Genomic DNA, 20000 nt, shown 5'->3' on the forward strand with positions numbered 1-20000 from the left:
GGTTCCACAGATAAATATTATGAAAAAAGCTTTTAGATCGGTTATTTTCTAAATGTTCTTATATTATTACTCTTATTAGACAATTTGGCCAATGTTTGTACATTTTTGTACAAATCTGTGTAGTTTGTTAATTACTTTTGATGCAGTAATGGTCTTTTTCTTTTCTTTTCTTTTCTTTTCTTTTCTTTTCTTTCTTTTCTTTTCTTTTCTTTTCTTTTCTTTTCTTTTCTGTCTTTCTTCCTTCCTTCCTTCCTTTCTTTCTTTCTTTCTTTCTTTCTTTCTTTCTTTCTATATTTCGGTATTAAAACGGTCTTAACCCGATAATGGCGTTTCACATATAGCAGATCTACAAGCTTGTGCATCTGCTTTTTAAAAAAGAGAAAAAAGAAATGTGTGAGAACTACTCATTTAGAAGGCATTTGTAGAATCGGCTTCGGCTCTAAATGGTTTAAAAGTCCTGACATTTTCACTTCACTGTCATCATCAGATTATATGGGACATTCATCTCTCTCTCTCTCTCTCTCTCTCTCTCTCTCTCTCTCTCTCTCTCTCTCTCTCTCTCTCCAGGACCTGCTCCATCTCTCAGAGTGTGAGCTGTTAGAGCTGGGAGTTCACAACCATCTTCACCGCCTGCATCTGCTCACCTCCCTGCACCTCCTGCAAGAGAGGGAGAGGAGGAGAGGTACGCGCACGCACACACACGCACACACGCACATGCACGCACGCACGCACGCACGCACGCACACACACACACACACACACACACTGAGGTAGCATTAGTGTCATGTGTTGACAAGCTTATATGTTGTCCCCAAACAACTACACACATGCTCTCTCTCTCTCTCTCTCTCTCTCTCTCTCTCTCTCTCTCTCTCTCTCTCTCTCTCTCTCTCTCTCTCTCTCAAGCCTGTCCTCAAGTGAGAGAGGACTGGAGGCCTGAGGCCAGCAATCCTGCTGGGTTTAATCACTTGTAAAACTCTGTGTGTGTGTGTGTGTGTGTGTGTGTGTGTGTGTGTGTGTGTGTGTGTGTGTGCGTGCGTGCGTGCGTGCGTGCGTGCGTGCGTGCGTGCGTGCGTGCGTGCGTGCGTGCGTGCGTGCGTGCGTGCGTGCGTGCGTGCGTGCGTGCGTGCGTGCGTGCGTGCGTGCGTGCGTGCGTGCGTGCGTGCGTGCGTGCGTGCGTGACAAGTTGCAGCTAGTTTCCCATGCATTATATGGTGACTCCAACTGTTGCCCTGGTGACAGTTGGTGAGTTAAGCTCATCCCACCAAGACAAGACAAGTGAAACAAATAATCATCATGAATGAATCTATGAGTCTCTTCATGTATGGCTGACGTCCACTGCAGTTCATAGGGCTTGAGGTGTGTTTCTGTAGTGCGTCCCTTACTTTCACACAATTGTACGTGTTGTTGGGGAATTACACCCGATAGGATTGCGTTTGATCAGATTACAAAATTGCAGCTACAATCCATCGCAAAGCAGCTCAAGTAGATGTTCTACTAGACATTTTTTTTCTATTCCTAGTCTACACGTTGTTTCTTATATGAATATTTTTGAAATATGGGTAATAATTACTTTGGGGGTGAAGTAAACCCAAAATAATTTAAATCAAGCAAGTTGAGTTGAGTTGATTGGCACCAGCAGCATGTTTCGTTGCTGGAATAGCGTTCTGTGCGTCTTCTTATCTGAGCCATGTCGATACCAATTAGCATAAAGCCAGCGCAGCCTGGTTCTTAAAGGTGATGGCAGCCGACACTCTTAATAGTTTAATTAATTTAACACCCAAAACACACCCATGACCAATTCAGGGCGTGTTGTGCCAGGCGCTAACACATTCAGTGCCCTGTAGATTGGCATGCATGGACACATGCCCAAGGCGCAAGCTAAGATGCCATTAAAATAGGGCCATTAGTCTTGCTTCTCCTCAAAGTCTCCTCTCCTCTTGCATTTTGAAAACAAACTCCTTACACTTAAAGCAGCCAACCCTGACAGTACAGTATGCTACGTGTACTGTAGTTCATCTTGACTCTATCTCTTCCTTGTACAGTACATGGAAACAAACTCCGTGGGAATCCCTAGAGAGTGAACATATTGATTATTATTTGACTAAATCGGCTTTGCTACAAAGCAACCTGATAATGTGCTCGCTACAGGGGTATTTATTTGGATATCAGAAATGAATTTTCACATTCCTTCATGTCATCCTGGGACTTGAGGGGAGCAGCAGGCATCAGGTTGAGAGCTCTGCTGAAGGTCTACTGTGGTATTATCTGTCTGTTGGCAGTCTGCCAGCCCTATCATTACCACAGAGGTGCCATTTGTTCAACTAATGGCATCCTTGGGACACACAAACACACATACAGCACACGTGCAGTCACTGCACACACACAGCATCCTCAAAAAAGAAAACACCAGCTCAACTTTTGACCTAGATAAATGCATTTCAATGACAAAGCTTCTGCAGTATCGTGTGTGCACACGCACACACACTCACGCACATACGCACATCCAGGAAGATTTTAATTTAAGCCTATTACTGTTACTGGCCTTACAGCCGAACATGTATACAGCCACATATGTTTAAGTGTGACAAGAATAGTATTCATTATTCACACACAAAATCTAGACACACATACAGTTTACCTGTGCGCGTGCGCATGTGTGTTCAACAGACTAGAGGTTGTCCAATATAACATTTTTAAGGCCAATATTGATTCTGATATTTTGGAGAACAGGAAGGAAGATATCAACTGCTTCTCTCTCTCTCTCTCTCTCTCTCTCTCTCTCTCTCTCTCTCTCTCTCTCTCTCTCTCTCTCTCTCTCTCTATAGCCATCTCTGTACTCCAAAACGGGGGCCCTCCCAATTCCGACATGCTGCCATTCCGACATCTAACATATAATTTTCCGAATGTCTGTCTGTCTGTCTGTCTGAGTGTCTGTCTGTCTGAAACCGCGTTTCTCCTCAGTGGCTGGAGCAATTGATCTGAAATCGCATCACCATCAGCATATGAACACACCTGACATAACTGTGAAGCCCGTTTGTCACTTTCACAAATCGTATGCTGTATAATTGCATTTTTATGGTGTATCTATATCTATTTAGCCTACAGTACCTTTTGTGACCACACATGTTAAGGGAGGGGCGCTGTTGTTCAGGCCATGCACAATCACACACAAACCCACACACACACACACACACACGGGGGGGGGGGGGAGTGTGTGTGTGTGCAGGCGGGCAGGCGGGCGGGCGGGCGGGGGGGGGGGGGGGGGGGGGACGGGGGGGTTCTGGCCCTGTTACAGATGTTGTCCAAAATCATGCAGATCGGTACACAGTATCTCTGTAGCCGTTAAATGGAACGGGTATTTCTTACATTGATGCTCCTACATATTAGCATGCAAGCACCAGTTAAAGTTACTTTCCATCCCTCATATACTGTGTGCACAGTGCACATCCCATAATCCACACACTGCACATCATTTCGGAGCTCATATCTTTGAACGGGTAAGGGCTAGTTGACTTCTAATTGTCTGAGTGGCGGCACTTCCATAGAGGTTAGGGGTAGGGTTAGGTATAGGGTTAGTGTCGGAATGGCAGCATGTCGGAATGGGGGGATGCACCCCTCTAAAAGGCCTCTGACTCACTCCACTGCATTCTCTGTTTACTCTACATTTCAATTTTAAACACTATTACTGACTATTTAACTACATGTCTTATAGAAGTGTCCCTATCCTAGGGCAAATATTCCACGAAAATAGCAGCTATACAAGCTCACAATGTGTCACATTGGTTACCCCCGCTGTGTCAGAAAACGCTACATTTAGAGCAGTGGTTCTCAAATATTTTCATGTCAAGGACCCCCAAATTGATCTATATTTCGCTGTGGACATTTTTTGCTGGAGACCCCCATAAGAGAATATTTGTGTAAATATTTTCAAAATTATTCCACATTGTCCCACAATTATTCTAAACGAGAGTCTTTCACATAAGTACACACACATCGGTTGATATAAAACAAGTGTCCTACCGACTGTACGTCAGCAGTTTAATCTGCGTGGGAAAATCTGTTGGGGATTCAAATTTCCGATAATGAGCCGAAGACAGCCTTGAATAAGTCGATGCTTGCTCTATCATCTCTAGATTGCCTAATTCAGTTTTGAGTCATACACAGACTCCACTATTCAAAATCATAAGATATTTCCAGACATCTCTCCACACAATAAGACAAATGTAATGCGAGAGAGGCAAATCTTCTCCACAGTTTCGCTCTCTGTTCTCGGATAGAGAGATACTGGACTAAGATCTTTGAGGCATTCTCTGATACTCTTCGTTCTCATATTGACCCTGATGCTGTTACATTATTCTGGGGATCTCAGATTCCTTGTCTATGTTGAAGGGAGCAGCACAGCAGCAACGTTTCTCATAATATAGGTCTGATCACAGCAAAACATGACTTTTTGACACATTGGAGAGAAAAAAAAGGGGGGACAATGGACTGACCTCATGCTTCCTTCTATGCATGAGTAGTCCAAGTTGCTTCTTTTCACCTGATAGTGGGGATTTCCCCGGTTTGGACGTAGCGCGTGGAAGGAACACGTCATTCCAACCAGTTCCTTTCCCCTCCATCAGGTGCCCGGGCTGGCCAGGGGGAGGCAGTATAGAGACCAGGATTACTGCATGTTTTTGTGAGGGAGACATGGGGAGAACATGCAAACTCCACACAGAGTGTCATTGAGGCGTTGGAGATAGAGGTGCATAATCAAAGTGGCATTGAATGAGGGCTCCATGCAGCTAGTGTCTTGAGTGCCCCTTTGTTGACAAAAGAGGAAATCCTGCCCCAAAATCGTGTTCTTTGATTGACTTTCTTGATCACATTTGATGCAATCTTTTTCAGCTGTCAGATTTGTTGTTAATAATACAGCCCAAATCGGTAACCTTGTCTTTGTTTGAAATTACGATATCTTCAACACTACGGTATTGTCTCTGTCAGGTTTCTAATTTCTAATTTTGATGCTACTTTTGTTGCTTTTGTGTGATGCTGTAGTATGATCAAGTAGAGCATTAATTTACAAAAACACAAAAAGTTAGAATATGGAGATAGGAGGTTTCTGCCGGCAATCTTTTGTCCTTCATTGAAAATGTGACAAGAAAACAAAGATTATACAACAATTGATTGTTGATTTCATTCCTTTTGTCCACCCGCCAGTCTTCCAGCCAGAGTAGTGTGTGCGTGCATTCCGTGTGAGCTTTCGTGGGTGCATGCGTGCACGTGTGTGTGTGCGTGCGTGCGTACAAGCGTGTGCGGCTCTGCGCGCATTTGTGTGCAGGGATGTGCAGAGAATGTTAGAGAGGCAGGGGCTGACATTTCTAAAAGGGCCTTTTGGTGGAAATATTGAAAATAGCAGACCTCCAAACACTGCGACGCGTTGTGAGCTTGGAGGTCGGCTATTTTCGGTGCTTGATACCACACTGATCAAGCGCATAATCAAGTCAATACTGGAGATGTGGTGTAACGGCATGGATTTCTAGACAGAGAGAGCAATTCTTTCAAAATAAGATGCTGTATTCAAGTTCAGGAGAGTTTGCAAGGCAATTCTCTTGAATGCTGCCTTCAGGTATTTGCGTTTCTTTCACCATAGTAAAAACTGCATTCATGGTCTGGAGAGGGCACTTTTTACAGACGGATAAAAGGGCAGGGGCTCAAGCCCCCTTTGATGTCTATGTGTGCACGTGCCTGAGCATGTGTGTGCGCGTGCATGCATGCATGCGTTCAAGTGTACGCATGCATGCGTGCAAGTGTGTGCATGCGTGCGTGCAAGTGTGTGCATGCGTGCGTGCAAACCTGTGTGAAGGAGGGCGTAGCAGGTGGTGTGTCTCATGTACAAGTCTTGTTTTCTTGTTTGTTCCACTGGTGGACAGCAATGTTACCATGGTAACCGAATACCTCAGTGGTCAACTGGGATTACGGACCAAAGATAGAGATTAAACCTCTGTGTATGTTTGTGTGCGTGCGTTTGTGTGTGCGTGCGTGCGTGCTTGCTTGTGTGTCTGTGTGTGTGCGTGTGTGTGTGTGTGTGTGTGTGGGTGTGGGTGTGTGTGTGTGTGTGTGTGTGTGTGTGTGTGTGTGTGTGTGTGTGTGCGTGTGCGTGCGTGCGCTGGCGCGCGTGCGTGCGCACTTAATTGTGTGTGTGTGTGTCTGTGTGTGTCTGTGTGTTTGTGTATGCACATATATGACTGTTTGGGTGTGTGTACCGTATACTGTATGTATTATTCTTTATTATAGAGTTGGTGGAAGAAGTACTCTGATTAAAAAATAGCAACACCACAATGTAAAAGCCCTGTATTCAAACTGAAACTATAGAAGTAGCTTATAGGTGTCAAAATATACTTAGATTTACCAAAGTAAAGTGTATCAACATTTGTCAAACTTTAGTTTAGTTTAACTTTAGTTTAGTTTAGTTTGTTTTGGTCCATTAAACAAACATAAGTATTAATAGTACAGTACCAGTACAACATCTTAAAATGGTCCGAAAAGGTGTAGGCTGAAGCCAAAGCTTATTTTGCCTACATTACTTCAAAATCAAATATCAAAACTTTTTCTAGGAACCAGTAACTTGTTGTCAGATCATTGTAGTAGACTAAAGGGTACAACATGCCTCAGACATGTAGTGGTGTAGTAGATGTATACTGTATAATATGGTGTATTCTACTTAGCCTCTTGTGTTTCTGTTGCTTGCTCGTGGCGTGGTAAAGTGTTTGAAGGCCTCTCGACAGTGACCTGCAGTTCAGACGGGGAGGTGGATCATACCTAGCATTCATGACACTGGGGTCAAGCCTCTCCAGTGACCTTCAACCATGGCCTAGTCTTACATAGATCATTGCTTCTCAAAATGCGGTCCGGGGACCACAAGGGGTCCTTGGGGGGAATCCAGGAGGGTCCCCAGCAAAATCCCCCAGAACTGCAGAAAAAATCTCCCTTGGGAAGTGACATCTGGACGGGGATGTGAACGAGCAACACTTGCTCTTCAGCAAGGCTTCACTTGAACCCCCAACTGCTCCAGTGCAGCAGTGTAAAACTAGTTGTACTGGGCTGCTCCCATCTGGGAATGTGTGTAAAGTTGTAAACGGGTGAGTGGGAAGCCGGGGGAACTGAAAATGTAAAAATAATCAAAATCTAAAATCTAAATAAAGGTTAAATTGTTTCCTTGTCAGTTGTTGTGGCTCATGATCTACTAACACGTGCAGCATATGTCCAGGGCATGCATTATAACAACTGAGAACGTGTTGCTAATCTAAATAACCTCGGATTAATACTAAATGTACTATAAACATCTCCTTCTACCGTGTGTGTGTGTGTGTGTGTGTGTGTGTGTGTGTGTGTGTGTGTGTGTGTGTGTGTGTGTGTGTGTGTGCTAACACCATCCGTACCATCAACATTCTGCTGTTATCTCTCCAGTGTGTCACGACATGGGAGATGCAGTTCCTGGTATTACACTGACCGCAGATAACATGAAAACATCCCAAAGCGTACATACCTTGGAAAGAACTGACACTGTAGCCAGTGAAGTAACCAAGTATATTTAAGTACTATTAGTAATTTTGGGGCAGTTTTACGTTACTTGAGTATTTCCATTTGGATATATAATTGTGACCGTAGGTCGCATTTAGTATGAAAACCTGCAGATCATGTTCGTCCGTGCGTCACGCCTTATGTCACGTACACTCCATATATGGCCAAGACATCTCCATGTATGGAGCTGGCCAATACCTCTACATCTGAGCTCATGGACTCCAGATATGGATATGGCTGACCTCACATGGATATGTTATGACATCACAATGATGACCACCCAGATTATTAGTTTAACTCCTGCTTCTTAACTGTGTAACATGTGCCTGAGCTCTCATGTTTCAGCACTACCTCGCCCTTTGGGGCTGCCTAATTTTTTCAGCCCCCAGGGGTCCTGGACCCCTGGGGGGTCCCCAGAGTTACTAGAGGGGGGTTGGCAAATCTTTGTGTAATAGGAACCCTTTTAATTTTATTTTTTACACAAATCTTTTTATCCTTTTTTTTACACTTTAGCCGAAAATAGCAGATCTAGCCCGAGGCATTGTGAGCTTGTAGATTGGCTATTTTCATCAAAGTGGTGGTGGGGGGGGGGGGGGGGGGGGGCACCACCAGACTTGGACTTCAACGCCCAATGACTTGTGAGTTGACTTGACTTGAGCCCTAGCTCTCTTGACTTGAGACTTCAAGTCGTTTTAAGTGACTGACACCTTCCAACAAACCTAGGACTTGTTTAGGACTTGGACTTTACTTGGGACTTGCCTGTCTTGACTTGGGACTCGACTCAGGACTAAAGAGCAAAGACTTGTCAGTAATTATGTGTCATATCTACCATTTGCAACTTAAAAGCAGAAATGTAATTGTCAACGACAAAAACACAATTAAATCTTTAATCGCAATTATTTGAGTGACAAATAATTGTCATGTAAAATGTCATAATCGTGACAGCCCTACCATGCAGTTATCGTCTCCGCTGTTTGTTTTGGTTTTGATGAAAACAAAAAATGCACAACAATAATAAGGAAGATTGGTTGGTACTATTCTCTCTTTGGTTGAAACTGAGCGATCAGAGAAACTGAACAATCAGAGCAACTCTCTTGAAGTACTTGTACGACCTCTCTGCCCAGATACTTCCAAATCTACATGGCTTTTTTTGCATGGAAGCTCCCGTGCATGAATCATAACTATTATAGTTGTTTATGTAAATTTCCTCCCGGTTGTGATGTTGATTAAAATAATAAAAATATCTCCTGCTACAATCATTGGGGAACTTATCGCTGAGTTGCGACCTTCCCGCGGAAACGAGAAAAAACAGGATGTGGATACCATGCCATCCCGAAGTGAGAGATAAGTACCGGAGATAGTGCCTTGCTCAAAGGCCCTGAGGGTATGGCTGGAGGAATGAGGCGGGGCCCAAACTCAAGTCTTGTTTACGTTTCACCACTCTGTGCTCATAAAACGTGCACACGTGTGGCGTGCACACACACACACTCTTTGCATTACTATACTTGTGAGGACATTAGGGCAGGGGCGCCCGCTGGCCTAGTGGTCCAGGCGCATACCACATACTCTTATGCTGGTAGGCTCTGTATGCCTGACAGCGTGTACCGGGTTCAAGTCCCGATCCCAACGGCCTTCGCTGCATGCGTGTCACTCCCCATCTCTCTCCCCATTTACTGTCTACCCACTGTCCTACTGTACTATCAATAAAGCCATAAAAGCCCCAAAAATATCTTACAAAAAAAGCAATTTTATGAATGCCATTTTTAACTGTAAATAATAGCATAGATGCACAAGCTGACAAGGCATCGCTCTGCGGCGTGTTATCTCGAAACCCTTAACCTCTAAATCAGGGGTCTTCAACGTTTTCAGGCAGTTGAGAGAGAGATGAAGCAGGGACCCCCACAACCTTTTCATAGATTCCATATAGTTTCATTGTTTGACAGCACAATCATCAGTGTATTTTGGATTCATGTCAATTTGTGTTTTCAGATATTTAACCACTTGAGCCGTCAGTACTTAAAAAAACTTGACCTTTCCCCTCTACACCAAACCTCTTTGCCGAAAATAGCAGATCTACAAGCTCACAACGCCTCGCAGCGCGAGGCGTTGTGAGCTTGTAGATCTGCTATTTTTGGCTAAAGTTCCAAGAATTTGGACACTGGGGTTCAAGTGGTTAATATAAAAAAGGAGAAAAAATGGTTTCTATCACACAAAGAATTGGAGGACCCCCTGCTAGTAACTCTGAGGACCCCCTAGGGGTCCCAGACCCCCTGTTGAAGACCCCTGCTCTAAATTCCTAATTTTACAGTAACTCAAACCCCAACCTTTTCTAATTGCAAACCTATACAGTATCTCTAAAAATCTTTTTTAATGATAAAACAACTATTTTTAGGAAAATGGCCCTGACAATGTCTATTTCTCAAATTCTACTACACACAAGCACACACTTATAAAAGGTGAGAGTAAAGGAGATGAGGCCGAGGAGGGGAAAAGAAGAGTGGAGCTGGGGGAAAAGGGAGCCTAGAGAATGAAGAGGAGGAGGAGGAGGAGGAGAGGAGAAAGGATGAGAGGCAGGAATGGAATGCACCATGCACACTGCATGCCTTCCTACTGAGGAGTTTGTTGAGGTCAAAGGGGGCCTGGCTGAGGAGAAGAGGAGTCTTGATAAATACTTGCTGTGTACCCGTCTGTCTGCACGTGTGTGTGTGCATCTGTGTGATCGCGTTTCGCATTTGCATGACCGTGCTAGCACATGCCCACTGGTTTGCCGCAATACACCAGGGGTCGGTTGCACCACCTCACACTAAAGTTGGAACGTAGACATATACTGTGTATACTGTAGCCTGAATGGCTCCTAAGTCAAGACTCAAATTATAATGGTTGCATGACACAAATTTGTTAAAATAAATCTGAGTAACAACGAAATATATAAGCAAGCCCTTAGGCAGCCGCAGCACTATGTTACATCAGCAAATTAATTGAATTCTATACCAGTCAAATGCTTGTCCACTACATCTCAGAGGCAAATATTGTACCTTTACACTACAATTATTTGAAAACTTTAATAGTTACTTTGTAGATTTTGATTTTTTCTTTTTTCTTTAGATCTGCTATTTTCTAAAGATTTGTATATTGTAGTGAACTTGTGAAATATGGGACATTCTACATAATGAGTACTTTTACTTTTGGTACTTTAAGTATATTTTGATGCCAATACTTTTGTTCTTTTACTCAAGTAAAGTTTAAATCCCTGACTTTTAATAACTGAGTATTTCTAGATTGTGGTATTGATACTTTCACTTAAATATAAATTAAAATGTCAGTACACAGTACCAGGGCTAAACTTGTATGCACACTGCAGTAGGCCACAGAAGTCACATAGGGCTTGAAATCTTGAAAGTGTTCGCAGCCCTCCCATCTGACCTATGGAAACATTGTGTTCAGGGACGTGCTGGCCATTGGGAAAAGCGGGACAACTCCCGAAAATAAAATGTCAGCCTTCATTCCATTTTGGGGACTGGGAGGCCAATAAAGTAAATCGTCACTGTCGGGCAGAAACCTTGTATCTCCAAGTTTCAAATTTGTAATTTTTTTCGCAAAGCAAAGCCCTGCTTCATCAGCGGTGCGAAGCGTTGTGTGCTTGTAGATCGGCTGTTTTCACTAGTTTATATCATTTTTAAAATGATAAATACAAAACAAACGGTTTTGGACATACAAGGTTTCCAACGATGAAATATAACTCATGTAATTGGCCCACTGGCTTGTCACTTGTCATGATCTGAAATGGCAAATCTTTGAGTTGCAGCAGTGCTATAGAGAGAGATCTCTCTATAGCACGCAATGAGGGCCTCTCCAACTCTTTTTCCCGGGCTGAATCAGGGGCCCAGCACGTCCCTGTATTTCACACTAGTGAAAATTGCAGATCTACAAGCTCAAAACGAAGCAACGCGTTGTGAGCTTGTAGATCGGCTATTTTCACTACTTCTAAATTATTTTTTCATGGAATATCTTGGATTTGTTTGTTTTTAAAATGTATAAAAGTGTTAAAAAATTATGATGTTAATAACATTTATGAAAACATTTAATAAAAGTAGGATTTTTACTCTAGTCGTGACCCATACATATCGTGACAGTGACCCACAAATGGGTCCCGACCCACTGTTTGGGAAACAGCGATATAGTGGATCGACTGAACTAACATGGTATAATTTAAGCTGTGTATCAGCATCACAAAGGAAACACATTGTCAAGGTTTTAAAGGAAAAATACCATGTCATGTTTGGGGGCCCATTGCAATACCATTGCGGCCCACAGGTTGACAATCAAACTTGTCTGTGCTGCTGTTGGTTGATAGAGATCTGTGCTCACCACCGTGTCTCTAGATCTGTGTGTGTGTGTGTGTGTGTGTGTGTGTGTGTGTGTGTGTGTGTGTGTGTGTGTGTGTGTGTGTGTGTGTGTGTGTGTGTGTGTGTGTGTGTGTGTGTGTTTCCCTGCTCATCTGTCCGTCCTTCCTCTACTCGGCCCCCAGGTGACTCAGTCAGGAGCTGATTATAGATTAGGCTGCTGACTCAATGTGTGCAGCTTCCTGGAAACAACACCCTCAAACGAGCAGGCGCACGCATGCACGCACGCAAGCACGCACGTGCACACTCACACACACACACACACACACACACACACACACACACACACACACACACACACACACACACACACACACACACACACACACACACACACTTAGCATACTTTTGAAGAGTATCCCCTTACCTTACCTCAGTGGTTCTCAACCTTTTCAGACCACGACCCCCAAAATAATCATATTTGAACAGCATGGGGACCCCCACCACCACCACCACCACCCTGACGAGCACCAAGAGTTGAGGCATTACATTTTGTATAACATGGTTCTATTCTATTTCTGCCTCTCATATTTGACCATTTGGCCAATGTTTAATTTGTCATTTTAGAGGTATTAAAAAGTCCATACATTGTTAGCCTGGTTACTGGGAACTCAGATTGGCCTGGTTAATAAACCAGACTGCACAACACCACCCCCTGGCGCTAGACACGCAGTGAGGAATTAGTATGAGCAACGCCAGGCTAATAAATTGTCACTTTAGAAATGTGCAGATACCCTCTATACACTTAACCTTTATGTTGGTTTGTTTACTGTTGAGTGAGAACACAATGTTTCACATTAAGTTCATCATCTGGGGACACCCCAAAATAATTTGGGGACCCCCCTGTGGGTCTCGACCCACAGGTTGAGAATCACTGCCTTACCTTAACTCTTAACTGTTAACCCTATGAAATTCTGTAAAATTCAATATGGGTGCATCAATTTTGTCCTCGGTCACACAGCATTCCTGACATAGGCCATATTTGGGGACAGCTCTGTCCCCACGCGGCAGCGCACATACACACACACACACACACACACACACACACACACACACACACACATACACACACACGCGGTAAATGAACACCAAGGAATTTACTGTGCAGGGAGTAGCAGTGGCGCTGGTCGCTCTTCGTGCTGTTCCCCGTGGGCTTGACCAAGAAGACCCCCCATGTTCTGGGAACTATATTGTCACTGTCGGGCAGAAACCTCGTATCTCCAAGTTTCAAATTTTTATGTTTTTTCGCAAAGTAAAGCCCTGCTTCATCACTAGACTAGTAGAGACTGTTGCACAAAACTAGTGAAAATAGCCGATCTACAAGCACACAACGCCTCGCACTGTGAGGCGTTGTGTGCTTGTAGATCGGCTATTTTCACTACTTTAAATCATTTTTAAAATGATAAATACAAAACAAACGGTTTTTGACATACAAGGTTTCCACCCGACAATGACGATATAGTTCCGGTGCTGTTATGGGGTTTCGGTTTCCTCTTCACACTCCGGTATGTACAGTACATGAAGGAATGAAAATCTATTAAAAATCAAAATCAAAAAGGAGACATATTGTAATAAGGAGCTGCTTCTTCTCTAAGCTATTTCCTGTTAGGGGTCACCACTACAGCATCTGTTTCCATCTCTTCCTGACTGTCCTCTGCATCTTCCTCAACCACTGTGATATAGAGCTACTGTATCTGAGGCAATATTCAATGAATCAATACGCCTGTACAATGTCAAACTTATCATGTGTGCACTAGGGCATTCACACATTTTTAATTATTCGACCTCAAAGTATTCGAATAGTCGAATATTCGACAGGACTGGCCAAACTGTCAAATATTAAGTAAGCAAGAGGCGAACATTGTGAAAATAGCCGATCTACATGCTCACAACGCCTTGTGTTGTGAGGCGTTGTGAGCATGTAGATCTGCTATTTTCACAATATTTATCTGTGGAACCGAGTCACATTAAACGCAATACCTACAATTCCAAGTGCTTGTCAGGGTGGGGGTCCCCAGTTCAAATATGTTTATTTTGGGGGTCACGGCCTAAAAAGTTTGAGAACCCCTGGTATAGAGCATTAACAAATTCATCCACCAGGGGCATCGACAACTCATTCTTATGACTTCCTATCTAGCCATGCTTTATAAACTATATATTTTTTTAAAAGAAAACAATGAAAAAAGAAAAATATGCGAATATTCGATATTTGGTGAATGCCCTAGTGTGCACTTCCTGTTGACATTTTCAATAAACAACCTAACAGACCAATCACAGAGCTTTCTCCTTATTGGGAAAGGAGGCTCTTGTGTCCCAGATGTCAACATGTTGTTGTTACAGTATGTGTTAGAACACTGGTTCCCAAAGCACTGGGTCTGGACCCATTTGTGGGTCGCGAAAATATTTTTATGGGTCCCTTAATTTTTTTTCCCTACATTTTAAAATACAAATAAAAACATTCCCAAAAAAGCTAAGACTTACATGAAAAAAAAGCAATGATCTTTCTAAGTAATCTCAATCTTATTAAATAATGAAAAATCTAAGAAATTCCATAAATTAGAAAACGAAGTAGTGAAAATAGACAATCTACAAGCTTGTTAATCTCTCGAGTGGGTGTTCCCTTTTCTTTGACGATGGCTAGCCAGATTGCAATTAAGCTTGTAGATCTGCTGTTTTCACTATAGTGGGCAAACATCTAATTTCTCTTTAGAATCTCAAGCTAAACAGTTTGAGAACCGCAATGTTTAGAAGACCTATGACTGATTTATACTTGGCTGTACGCAAGTGTCAACTTGTGCTCACAGCGTATCGCGCTGCAATGCACAGTGAGCTTGTACAGTAGATGCGCAACACCCACATGCAACTAAGTATACATCCAGCCCTGTGGTTGGAGCCAGTGGTGACTGTTACAACTCCATTTGTTGACAGCTCTTGAGCTAGTAAGTATAGTAGACAGTAAATAGAACAAGTTATTTGGAATGTGAATGCACTATATACAAACAGACATTAATAGAGTCCTGGCTATCTTGTTTTTTTTTCAATTTGGGAGTCATTCTTAAAGCTCACAAAGGTAGACGTGTACAGTAAACAGTCTGAGACCACATGGAGGATTTAATCCTTAAGTGCAGGCGTTTTCAACGTTTTCAGGCCAAGGACCCCTTAGCTGAGAGAGAGATGAAGCAGGGACCCCCAGATTCCATTATAGTTTCATCGTTTGACAGCACAATCATCAGTGTATTTTGGATTCATGTCAATTTGTGTTATCAGGTAACCACTTGAACCGTCAATACTTAAACTTGACCTTTCACTATGTACTTAGTCTGCTCTTTTTCTCCTCTACACCCAAACCTCTTTGCCGGAAATAGCCGATCTACAAGCTCACAACGCCTCGCGCTGTGAGGCGTTGTGAGCTTGTAGATCTGCTATTTTTTGGCTAAAGTTCTCAGAAAATGGATGCTAGGGTTCAAGTGGTTAATATAAAAAAGGAGAAAAAAACTTTCTATCACACAAAAATTTGAAGGACCCCCTGTAGTAACTCTGAGGACCCCCTAGGCGTCCCGGACCCCCTGTTGAAGACCCCTGCTTTTGTGTTACCCCCTCAAAGTGTGAAAATGGACACAAATATGGCTCCACTTTTGCACTTTGCTGTGCAGAGGAATACGCACGCGCGTGTGTGTGGGTGTGTGTGTGTGTGTGTGTGTGTGGGTGTACGAGTGTGTGTGTGTGTGTGTGTGTGTGTGTGTGTGTGTGTGTGTGTGTGTGTGCGTGTGTGCGTGTGCGTGTGTGCGTATGCGTGTGTGTGTGTGTGTGTGTGTGTGTGTGTGTGTGTGTGTGTGTGTGTGTGTCAGCATGCGGGCCATCTGATAGTCTCATCTTTCATAGAGCTGTAGTGGCAGGATGGTCTGCTTGTATTGTCTGGAAGGAAGCACATGGACACACACGCACACATACACACACACACACACACATTCACACGCACGTGCGCACACACATACACACGCACGTCTGGGTGTTATCATCATAGACAATACAGAGGAACAGGACAAAGACAGGAGAGAGTGTATGTCCTGAGGGTTAGCCAACACACACACACACACACACACACACACACACACACACACACACACACACACACACACACACACACACACACACACACACACACACACACACACACACACACACAGCACACACACACACGTGCGTGCACATTACCTCATAGTTAATCTAATGCCATGAGTACTTTGGCGCTTGCTATCCTCATCCTTGCTTTATAAGATAAATGTAATTAAATGTGACTTATTATTGAAAATAAACACATAATTGTTGTTTGACTATGAAACGAATTCCAGCTAAATCTGACCGGTGCAGTAAAATCTGTTCTTTTAACTCTGAGTGTACAAAATTGATAAATTAAAGTTATACCATGTAACTTTTTTTATAAAACAAATCTTAAAATTGTCCTAACTGTTAAATCGCTAAAGTTTTAGAACACCCACTCCGTTATTTTCAGCTTCTAAAGCCTTCTCTTTATATGTTTTCTATGATCCTGACCGGGCCCCGGTTTTCGCGGAAAAATTACGTCATCACACTACCGGCCAATCACAGCGAGGGTTATACACTGCCGGCCAATCACAGCGCATCTTGAAGTGGGGTCGCTATGGCGGCCATATTTGTAGTCGCCTGTGTGTCTCTATACTCAAAAGGTAATCTCGCCTACCAGGCAGTAGTCCGTTTCTCCGGAATGCCTGAACGCACAGGAACCAGGGACCCCTCTAAAGATAGATCTCGGCGAGGTGGAGGCAGACGTGGGGGTGTGAAGGTACGAAACACGGCCGAAAGACGCGGACGCGACCGCGGTTTGCTATAGGGCTACTGACCACTAGTTGAGCATCTTACACAGTATAGCTTTAACGACGTGCAGCTTTCCGAACTCTAATTCGGGGTAATGCTTTTCAGAAGTTGCGAGTGACGTCATTTTGTAGTTGAACCGGACCTTTCCGATGAAAGGATCGGTGGTCGGAGAGAGTATGGACAGCCCTTAAAGCATTTTATGAGATTAGATTTTTCAGTAACACGGCTTCAAACAGCACATGTGTCAGTTATAAAGTGTTTATGTATAAAGGCAGTTTATAACTGACTATGGTAGTTATTATCCATTACTTCATTGTCTCCACCAGCCGAAGGCATGGTGGAGAGTATGTTTTCCCCTCCGTCCGTCCGTCCGTCCGTGTGTGCGTCCGTGTGTGTGTCCTCGCAGTATGTTACAAAACACATTTCTGTACACTACTCTTACAGATTTTGTCCAACAATCCTACAAATCGGTAAGCAGTATCTCGACAGTCATGTGATCGACATGGATCTGTCCGATTTTGCATATTCCATCCTGATTGGCTAAGATTGGCTTCCAAAGTTTGTAGGATTGAGCCGTTTTGAACAAAATGCCTCAAATCACAAACGCAAAGTGCGATTATCATGAAATCGCACACACACATTCCCACTAGGCCGAAGAAGAAATGCCACTTCATTTTTTTTAAATCAGCCTCATGGTGGCGCTATAACAGCCCGATCAGTGTCAAACTTTGTACACACACTCCCTAGAGGCCAAGGACAAACCTTTTCACTGCATTTTTCACATCAGCCTTTTATAGCGCCACCTTTGGGCCGACTCATGTAAAACACATTTTGGGATATTACTCCTTCAGATTTTCTCCAAAAATAACACAAATCAGTACACAGTATCTCTATAGCCATGTGATCAAGTCTGATCCGTCTGATATTTCATATTCCATCCCGATTGGCTAATATTAGCTTCCAAAGTTTGCAGGATTGCTCCGTTTTTGAACAAAATGCCTCAAATCATCAACGCAGCTTGCGATTACCATGAAATTTGCCACACATATTCCCACTATGTCAAGGAACAAATGCTACCCTTTTCACATTGGCCTGTTATAGTGCCACCAGCAGGTAGACTTTAGCAAAACACATTTTTGGAACACAATGCCTAAAATCATGCATGCAGTGTCCGATTGCCATGAAAGGTCTAAGGTGAAGAACATATGCCACCCTTTTTACATTGGCCTACAGTAGCACCACCAGGACGCCTGGCCTGGTGGAGACCTGTGCTCGGAAGAGCACTGCTTCTAGTTAAACATTGTTATCAATTGTTATGCATAATTATAAACATGTATAATGAATGTTATGAAGCCATACACGCATTATAATGGATTATAAATGTGATTATAATGCATTATAGACCCAACCTTTAAGTAAAGTGGAACACCTCTGTGGGACAGTTCATAGATGGAAACCAGTAAGACGCCCTAAGGGCTGAAACAACAGAGACTGACACAATATGTCCATATATGGGCATTCCCAGACATGGGCTTAATATTGATGACATCAGGGATCCTGGCCATATATGGAGCGTGACATGAGGTGTGATGCACGGAAGGACAGACTGAGACAGAGACTCGGAGGCTCAAAGTGCGCAAGTGATAGGAAAGGCAATCGTTTCGGTCATAAGACCATCGTCACGTCAGTGTACCATATTGCTTGAAATTGAACAACCGACCTAAATCCTCTCTCTCTCTCTAAATTTGTGGTTCTCAAAGTGGATACCAGGGAATCTGTGGGTTCCTTTAGGGAGGTCTAAATTGACCCATACAAGTCTGTATAACTCTGACAGTGTACAAATGGAACCAAGCGAACCCGTAAGGGTTCGTTTGGTTCCATTTGTACACTGTCAGGGTTACAGACTTATCTATTTTAGTGTATATGTCAACCATCTATTCCTGGAAGACAGATTGATTTATTGTCCAATGAAAAAAAGTCCCAGTTTTTAATAGTACCTGTAATTCCATCGTTATTTTGTGCACAATAAGACTGTAAAATATGAATGTTTTATTCAATGGTTCGTTTGGTTCCATTTGTACACTGTCAGAGTTAAGGGGAGACCTTGAATTGTGAAAGTTTGAGAAACACTGCTCTAAATTAACAACAAGGATTTTTTTTCTTTTTTTGGAGCTGTGTGAAGCACAGGCTCCCTATACGTGGCCGTGTGGGTCTGTCTGTGTGTGTGTGTGTATGTAGCCTGAACTTCCTAAACTTCGGCACGCCACTAGTCCCACAGTTTTGCCACCACACACTCGCGCCATATGTCAAATCGACCGGCTTACTCGGGAATCGTGGGCTATTACTTTTCTAAGAGAAAGGTTCTATAGTTTAATTTAAATTAATTTATTAGTGAATTAATTTTCCCCATTGACTTATAATGGGAATTGCAAAAACTCACATTCAATTATTTGTCTCTCGCAAACCATAGGGGCTAGAGTTTCAAGACTTGGAGAGGAGGTTCATAATGATTTCAAGGATTAAAAAAAATAAAATTGTGTCATTTGGCCGCATGGTGGCGCCATAACACCCCACTTTACGTTTTGGCCTGTAACTCTTGAACCGTAGGTCGGAAAATTAAAAATATTTTTTCCCTGGATTCCTTGGGTCATGACGCATCTCCCCATATAGGCCACGCCCATTTGCGCCATGATAGATTTTCCGCCATCTTGAATTTTCTCCAAAACACACTTTTTGCTCCTTTTCCTACATATTTTCTTCAAATGTCACAAAAATCGGTACACATGATCCACACACACACACACACACACACACACACACACACACACACACACACACACACACACACACACACACACACACACACACAGCTCCACTTCACACAGGTGTGATTTTTAACTGTGTGTAGCGGAATTAAGTAACATCTAAATCTTCTCTCTAACCACCCGACGCTGCAGAGGATTGTGGTTTTGGGGTGGAGGGTGGGGGGGGGGGTGGGGGGGGGTGGTGAGGTGTGTGTGTGTGTGTGTGTGTGGGGGGGGGGGGGGGGTAGCAGAGGTCACGAACAAAAAAGACTGAGAGCTATGAAATATGAGGCTGTGCTGAGAACAGAGGAGATGAGCTGAGGAGGAGGAGGAGGAGGAGGAGGAGGAGGAGGAGGTGGGAGGTGAGGGAAGT

The 20000-nt window shown here is 43.3% G+C and overlaps 1 protein-coding gene across 1 annotated transcript in view; it reads left to right on the forward strand.

Moving 5' to 3' along the window:
• The window catches only part of bcar3 (BCAR3 adaptor protein, NSP family member), a gene marked incomplete at its 5' end in the record, with an annotated part of 89822 nt that overhangs the window by 8124 nt on the left and 61698 nt on the right, over positions 1–20000 (forward strand). The window contains one exon of the mRNA XM_080727592.1: positions 568–682. Within this exon, the coding sequence (XP_080583718.1) occupies positions 568–682 (115 nt within the window). The remainder of the gene's footprint in view (positions 1–567; positions 683–20000) is intronic.

Source organism: Nannobrachium achirus (assembly GCF_963921795.1).
Source record: "Nannobrachium achirus genome assembly, chromosome: 1".
NCBI lineage: Eukaryota > Metazoa > Chordata > Actinopteri > Myctophiformes > Myctophidae > Nannobrachium > Nannobrachium achirus.